The 8,559-nt window shown below is 36.8% G+C and overlaps 1 protein-coding gene across 5 annotated transcripts; it reads right to left on the bottom strand.

Moving 5' to 3' along the window:
• Positions 1-497: 497 nt before the first annotated feature.
• LOC112285205 (uncharacterized) lies at positions 498-2,505 on the bottom strand. Of its 5 annotated transcripts, none has more exons than XM_090251989.1 (3): positions 1,960-2,453; positions 1,501-1,565; positions 498-1,311 (listed from the first exon to the last, which is right to left on the bottom strand). In XM_090251989.1, the coding sequence occupies exons 1-3, from the start codon at positions 2,324-2,326 to the stop codon at positions 1,309-1,311; spliced, it is 435 nt and encodes a 144-aa protein (XP_090108115.1). In that variant the 5' UTR covers positions 2,327-2,453; the 3' UTR covers positions 498-1,308. The 5 variants fall into 5 exon arrangements, with proteins under 5 accessions (XP_090108115.1, XP_090108116.1, XP_090108117.1 ...); XM_090251990.1 differs by having other exon boundaries at positions 1,501-1,608; positions 1,960-2,151; XM_090251991.1 differs by having other exon boundaries at positions 498-1,308; positions 1,501-1,608; positions 1,960-2,151.
• Between the last annotated feature and the right edge of the window lie 6,054 nt (positions 2,506-8,559).

Here is an 8,559-nt window from a genome sequence, read left to right as displayed (position 1 = left end):
CCGTGCTAGGGACGTAGCGCAGATGGTAGAGTGTCGACACCAAAAAGAAAAATCAACCAGACTAGAACACAGACGACCTTAGCAGCACCACCAGGAGGGATTCACATAATAGATTTAGAACACAGCGACCAACCCCACCCTGAAAAAGCTGCGGAGACATCACAGCGGGAAGGTGAACACAACATTGACCGCGAAAAGAATGAAGCGCCAGCGGGAGAGGAACCCACAAAGGACCAACAAAGCAAAGAACAACCCCAGCCGGAGGTCGCGACTCATCAGGTCAGCTCTCCGCAACCCCTAGTGGACTGTAACAGCACGGAAGACAGATACAGCAGCCCGGGAACAACAGCAAGGGCATCAATGGGCAGTTTCCAAGTCTAGGCACTTTGCTTCTCAGACACAAACTCAGATGACACAACCACAAGACGTCGCAAATTATACAACAAGGACCTCACACGGCCATATGTGAATGAGATTAGGCCACAAGGGACGGAGCAGACGGTAACACAAAATGTTTATGGTAGAGAGGATCAAACGCAGATAACGGACACTCCTCATGGATGTGACACAACACGCAGCAGACGGCCATCTAATCGCTGAACAGCCACATTCTACTCCTCCAAAACAACTACATCACATACCCCGCTTACCAATAGCAGTGCCCACATCCCAGAGGCGACAACTGCAAGTGAAGATATGGTAACAATACTGAACAACTTTGCGGTTCAAGCCCTCAGAAACCTCAAACAACTCCTACATTCACGCTACGAAGATACTGAGCAATTCATACAAGCCAACCCACAACTTGGGCTAACCCACCGGGCGACAGTGGGGGGAGAGCTAAGGAACATCCTAAGTAAGCTAACGCCAGATGCAGACTCCTTACTATCTATCTGTGGAATCACACCCCAAGAGCTAGGAGGCTACAAATCAAACCAAAACAAGGTCAAGACAATTACTCTATCCCACACCACCCTACAGGAACTACAAGACAGGGCCAATCGTATGAGTCGCAAAGCCCTAATTGGACATGTCCCCCGCAACCCTGGACCGCAAATACTGAGAGAGTGGGCCCAAAAATCCCTCCATGGATCATTCCAATCACTCTCCATGTTAGGAGGAGGCTTCTTCGAAATATTCTTTGCGGAAGAAGAGGGTCGAACACACGCCCTTGCCAGACAGCACTACATCAATCAAACAGAAGTTTGCTTCACTCCGTGGCGCTCCAACTTCAACCCCAGAGCTGGCACAGACCCAAATTCCCGACTGGCCCATCCAGCATGGGCACAAATCCATGGCCTCCCCACTCTACTGCGCACACCACAAATTTTAGCAGAAATTGTCAACCAATTCGCGGAAGTCATATGGATTGACACAGAAAACCAGTACCGGGAGAAAGCAGCAGGTCCCCGAGTACGCATCATGGTTAAGGACATCAACAGCTTACCATCCAAAGTAAGCATTCCTAACCTACATGACGGAAACCAAACAGAATACTACCTTGAATACAACGGGCTGCCCACCCAATGCAATCGATGCAGAAGCACTACACACCAGGTTCGTAACTGCCCCATTCCAAAACCAGCTAAGGAACATAAACAAGCAAGACTGACCAAAGCCCACAACCCAGAGTGAGTAGACACAGCCGAGTCCAGGGACAACCGACCTCGTCAAAACACCCCAACTAGCCCTCATGAAGACAGAACATCCAAAAGACCCCGACCAAGATTTATATGGCAGGAAAAGAAACTATCGACCACACCCATACCCAAAGAGCCATTACAGACCAAAATTGGATACAACACCAACAACGTCCACCCCAGCTTTTGGACCGCACTAGGAACATAAGATATGGGGACGATTCCCAAGAGAGGCAGTATTACACCTATCTTAAGTCGAGCATCAACAGACCACTCGGTAGAGATCCTTATAACATCACAAACAAAATGTGAAACGCACCTCTGTACTGTGGACATCCAACACACAGAAGGAGAGTCACAGTGGTCTCAAGCAGGTGCCCGACTCCATATGACGAACACTGCAATGCAAGCCTTGCGCAAGTAATCAACCGGAACAGTGGAAGCAATCCAATGAGACAACGGTCCGATGCAATATGGCTCCCGAGCCCACCAAAAAACAACAACGACCCAAGTATGGAATGGTACTCGCTAATCTCATATAACTCGGAAGTAACCAAAATCAAGCATCCCAACACGACACGGTAGAAAAGACTCGAAATTTCAACAGAGCTAGATCTCGAGTTACCACTATTGCAGAGTTTACAAAGCTCCCTCCCGACAGACTGGCACAAACACCTAGACCTCATCCTGAAACCAAAGTCTCTCTCTGTTGACTACCCAAACTCTAGCCCACGCCCCACTATGACGGTTGGATCTATACTCGAGGCCACGCAAGCAGCACAGACATACATAGATGTCTGAATCGATCACAATAGCATCATACAATGTACAGTGCCTCGGAAGAGAACTGGAAGGCACTCGCAAATGCCGAGAAATTAGAGATCTATTTTGAAACATTCAACCACAACCCAACATAGTCCTCCTACAAGAAACAAGATTACCATTAGAAGATAGCTTAGGAAAAACCGAACAATTGGACTTCCTTAAAAGAACCATCTTATGGAACGAAAGTACATATTCTGCATACGAAGACAGCTACGATGGAGGAACAGAAATGCTCATCTCAAAAAAAATAGCCAACATCTGCTAACACTGGATAATAGTTAGAGGACAAGCACAATTCCTCACCTATCTAACTGCAAAAGCAGAGAAAATAGGAATCCTCAGCATTTATGGAGACAGCTACACTGGACCTAGAGCAAGATTATGGCAGACCATAACCAACTACTCCCTCCCTCATGCCAACTGCATTGTCATAGGTGATTTCAACTCCATGCCAATTGGATTATCATATGTGATTTCAACACCATGCCCATTGGATTGTCATAGGTGATTTCAACTCCATGGAAGAGATTACAGACAAACATGAAGGATGCCCCACTATAAATAGAAGCACTTGTGAAATCGAAGCTAGGTCCAACTTACTCATTTAAATGGGGATATAAGACACATTCTACATATTGAAGTAAAAGTGAAAGTAAAATAAGTTACCTTGTAGAGGATATTATCTTACGTAAGTTGCTAATGATCAAAGGGTTGACTCTTGGTGTATAGAAAGGACATCCTAAGGATATAAGACGAGGTCAAGGACCAAGAGTCAAAGTCAAGAGGATAAAGTATGAACTAGAGAATATCCATAAATAATGTAAGAGTAATTAGTGTTTGGCATAGAATACCTTTGTGATTAGTAAGATGCCAAAGGATCCAAGAACCATAGGATACCCTCAAGATATGTTAGATATCAAAGGATCCTAAGACCTATGATCATGTATATAAAAGTCAAAGAGTAGAAGAGGTCTTGTAGGGTAGCAACCACAACCAATAAATATTGGCTATTGGAAGTGAGAGATATCTTACTCCATGCTCTCTTTGTATACAATCTTGTTGATGCTATGTGTTGTGACTTCAAAGTTCTATTTTTTCAATAGGTTATGGACCCATTTATCTTTAGTTGTGAGTTTTGAAGTTATTTAAAGTTTTTTTTATTGTATTGAGGAGTAGATCTTATGGTTGATGCTGATGTTAGAGTTTTGCATCTTCTTAATCTTTTTTTGAATCTAGTTGTTAATGTAGTTATGCTCTTGTTATTAAGTACATTCATGATCTTGGAGATTGTTATACATTTTAGAATGTTGTTTTAGAATACTAGTAGTGTGTTTCTTGCTGACATATGTCATTGATATACTAATATTGAACTTTCATGAGCTTAAGTTCCTAATAGATCTTCTTATAGACAAAAGAAGTGTAATGAGACATTAGAGGTGATAAAAGAATGGCAAAGCTTATAAGAGAGGTTTTGATAGTGTGTAAGACTTGTGACAAGTCTTATAAGTGAAGTTGAGGTTGATCAAAGAGTGAAATCACTAGTTTACTCACACAGAGGGCATTCTAGAATTCTTTCAAGGACATGAACTAAAAAATGATTCATAAACCAATAAAATCCATATCAAAGAAAGAGTAGCAAAATAGAAATAAAGAAGTATGTATATTAAAAGAAATTAGAAAGGCTTATTGCCAAAAGACAAGAAAATTTGAGACTCTTGAAATTAGACTAGAAGCAAGAAAAGAATTGACAAGAATGAAGAAGGCTTCACTCTTATCTCTATATATACTATCTAACTAGGGGCTACATGGCGATGTTCTATAGGACATGCAATATGTGTTGACTATGTAAGATACATGCCTTGATTTATAAGGCTAGTTATTCTACGTATAGGCCACATAGTTAGCTTGGTCTTTAAGTTAACAACATGTGTGGCACATGGCCAACTTATTAACCACGTTTTTAATCCAAAAAGTCAATTAAAGACACCTATAAAGTCAAAGTAGTATCTATGCAGCTTCTACGAAGCTTCTATAGAAGATTTTATAGAATTAACTTACTTTTATCTACTTCTACTTCTACTTATTTATACAAATAATTACTAGTTTATATGAGTATGCGTATTGTTTACTAATTTATATGTGCATACATTTATTGTTTAGAAGTGGATTTTGTGAGAGATTGTACTAAGAAGACCATTACAATGAGTCAAAGTAAGTATATTGAAGAGGTGTTGAAATGATTCAATATGGAGGAATGTAAGCCTATTGGAACACCTTTGAAAGCCAATTTGAAGTTGATGAAGCTCACGGAAGAAGAGTTTGCTGACGTTAAAGGATAAATGCAAGGTGTTCCATATAAGGCAGCACAGGGCTCACTAATATATGTAATGGTTGGCACAAGGATGGATCTTATATATGCGATGAGTGTTGTGAGTCAACACATGTCAAAGACTGGACCAATCCATTGGACAACCATCAAAAGAATCATGAGATATTTAAAAGGTATTTTAAACTTCAAATTATGTCTTGGAGGTGATAATATTACTATGCATGATTATTATGATGTGCATTGGACTGAAGATGCAAATGATAGAAGGTCAACAATAGAATATGTATTCTTTATTGGATTAGGAGCAATTCATGGAATTCCAAAAGACAACCAACAATTGCAAGGTCAACAAAAGAGGTAAGATATATGGCAGTAAGCCATGGTGCAATAGAGGCAATATGGCTAAGACAACTTTTGGAAGACATTAGAGATGTGTAAATAGAAGCAACTTCAATGAAGTGTCACAATCAAGGATGACTTACATTTGCAAAGAATCCAAAGCATCATTCAAGGACCAAGCACATTGATATTCAACATCACTTTATAAGAAAGAAGATTGAAATGGGAGTGATTGATATGAAGTATTGTGCAACAAAAGACACGCTTGTTAATTTGTTAACAAAGGCATTAGTAAAGGATAGACATCACATATTGACAAAGGCATTAGGATTAAAAGTCTTTTGACCAATAGCAAAGTGGAAGTGTTGAAGTAAAAATGAAAATAAAATAAGTTATCTTGTAGAAGATATTACCTTATGTAAGTTGCTAATGGTCTAAAGGTTGATTCTTGGTGTATAGAAAAGGCATCCTAAGGATATAAGACGAGGTCAAGGACGAAGAATCAAAATCAAGAGGATAAAGTATGAATTATAGAATATCCAAAGACTAGGTAAGAGTAATTAGTGTTTGGCATACAATACCTTTGTGGTTAGTAAGCTGCCAAAGGATCCAAGAACCATAGGATACCCTCAAGATATGTTAGATATCAAAGGATCCTAGGACCTAGGATCATGTATATAAAAGTCAAAGAGTAGAAGAGGTCTTCTAAGGCAACAACCAAAACCTATAAATATTGGGTGTTGGAAGTCAGAGCTATCTTACTCCATACTCTCTTTGTGTGCAACCTTACTGTTGCTATGTGTTGTGACTTTAAAATTTTATTTTTTCAATGCTACATAGATGAATTCAAACACATCAATAATAAATAATATACTTGAACTACGATGAGATTCCAACCCCAAATCGTAGCCACATGTATTCATCACACATACATCACACCAAAGCTACAAACAAAAGGTGGCCTAATCGGCATCTGGTTAGCCGTTACTTTGATATTAGACCACACTCTTATATATTTGTAATTTAAATAACAAGAACCAAAATTACCAAGAATACTGCGCTTTGATAAAAGTCAATTCTTCACCGAACAAGATAAAGCAAACCTCATTGGAGCATGAAAATTGGCGATTCGTCACAACCCACATACTATGTGAATGCATAAAATAGTTGAGGCATTCAAAGCAGTTCTAGAAAGTAAGATACTAGAGACTATAAGAAAAAGGAAGGCTATGCATATACTGTACCAACAACAAATTAAAGAAATCTTTACAACAGAATTACATCTCCAGAACAATTGGTATGATTGATCTGTAGGAAAGGCCCTCAATGCAGCACAAAGTAAATTGCAGATAATCCACTGTCATGATGTAATACGACTAATAGATGAAAGAGTGTGGAACTTATTATAATGTAGGAGATTTTAGTTCAAAGTATTAGAAAAAATTATCTTAGAAATATAGTTAATAGTCAAAAGGGTACTAAAACCAAAAGGTACCAATACTGCCTTTTTAGAAAGGTGACTTCTACTTACTTTATAGGACCATAAATAAAGCAAAACAAAGTAGATTGGAAAAATAAATGATATAGACATCTTTAGAAGGAAGTTAAGAGTAAATTCTAGAAAAAATTACATAGAAAAATTAGATATTGATACCCAAAGAGGGCCAGTTATGAATCAAGATTCAAATCAGACCTTGAGGTACAAAACTAAGTCTCGATGATGACTCCAAGATTCTTTTGTTGATCAAAGAGTCGGATTCGATAGCAAAATAAATATTTTTTCTATGAGCATTGGTTTTGCATAATTTTGAGTTGTAATGACTTTGTAAGAGCTTTACAAAGTCAAGATTGTTTTTAGATGACTTGGATTTTGTGAAATAAAATAGGGTTGATGTTTCTAGTAATTTCAAGAGTTTTGTAACAGATTTATAAGTGAAACTTTGTAAGTTAATGGTCATAGTTGTGTTCAATATGTGTCGTAAATCTTAGCTCAATTTCGTAGTTGAATTAAGGACTATTGAGGTTTAAGTGGGTCAAGGTCTCAAAAAGTAGAATTTTAGGTCTAGTGAGAGTTTTTAAGATTTCTTACAATCATCTTGTTGGATTGGAGTGAAATTTGAAGGTGAAGATAGTAGACTTGTTTTTCTATGTATATAAAAAGTTTGAGATCAATCCAATGGTGAAAAGGGGAGATATTGGCTTTGGAAGATTGGCATTAAGGTTGGAAAAGGAGGCCAATTAATTTAGAAAATAAAAGGTGTTGTTGGAAAGCTGGTTTGAAGAAATATAATTTTCATACAAGGGTTGTAAACTTTGAGTCTGCGATAAGAGAGTTATGGCTGTTTAAAGTCTAGATGTAAAATTTGTACCTACTGTCACTCTTTCAAACATACAAAGAATTGTAGAAAGGTATTTAATAATTGAAAGGTGAAGTTGAAAAGCTGACTTAAAGGGCTTCAACTATTGTGAAAGATTTGATAAAATCAGATCTAAACTAAAGAAGAAATGGCTAGTCAAAGTCAAAGCTTATAAATTAAAGTAGTAAGTCAACTGAATTATTGATGGATATGTTTTGAACCATTTTTTTGAGCATTTTTTAATGAATTTTGGCTCAAACTTGCCAAAGGTGTAGTTATAATATTGAGAAGCTTTATAAAAAAAAATTCATGTCATTTGAGTGTTGGGTTTGTAAGAAATCACAAAATCAGTACATAGGTATTTGTAAATCAACATATAAAGGCCATGCTACTAAAATTGTGTTATCTAGAATTTTGTAAAGAATCAACAGTTGAAAATTGGATATAAAAGAGTAAACGGTACTGCGTTACTTTTCAAATAACTTGAGCTCAATCTAATAGTTGAATTGAGAATTATCAAATTTTAAAGTTTAGTACATCAAAGAGATTTGATATTGCAAGAATTTGGATATTACAAGGATTTTACTACTACAAAAAGGGTTTTGGAAATTACAAAAGATTTAGAAATTATTGACTAATTTTACTATTACTGGAGGTCCAGTTATTATTATTTATTGCTACAACTTTTATTATTACTAGAGGTTCAATTATTATTATTTATTACTATAACTTTTACTATTATTAGAGATATAGTAATTATTATTTATTACTATAAATTTTACTATTATTAGAAGTTCAGTAATTATTATATATTGCTATAACTTTTATTATTTTTGAAAGTCTAGTAGTTATTATTTATTGCTACAACTTTTATTATTATTGGAAGTTTGTTAATTATTATTTATTAGTACAACTTTTATTATTACTAGAGGCTTGGCATTTGATGTTTATTGCTACTATATTTAATATTATGGAAAGGAATAAAAAAAAAATTACAAATAATCTTGGAATAATTTTCATCTATGATTAATTAAAAATTTAGTGTCATCCAAAAGCCTAGCGCTTTCTC

This window comes from Physcomitrium patens, chromosome 7 (genome assembly GCF_059467195.1).
Source record: "Physcomitrium patens ecotype Gransden chromosome 7, ASM5946719v1, whole genome shotgun sequence".
In the NCBI taxonomy this organism is placed as follows: domain Eukaryota; kingdom Viridiplantae; phylum Streptophyta; class Bryopsida; order Funariales; family Funariaceae; genus Physcomitrium; species Physcomitrium patens.
Note: the sequence above shows the minus strand (reverse complement) of the source record. Positions and strands in the feature narration are given on the sequence as shown.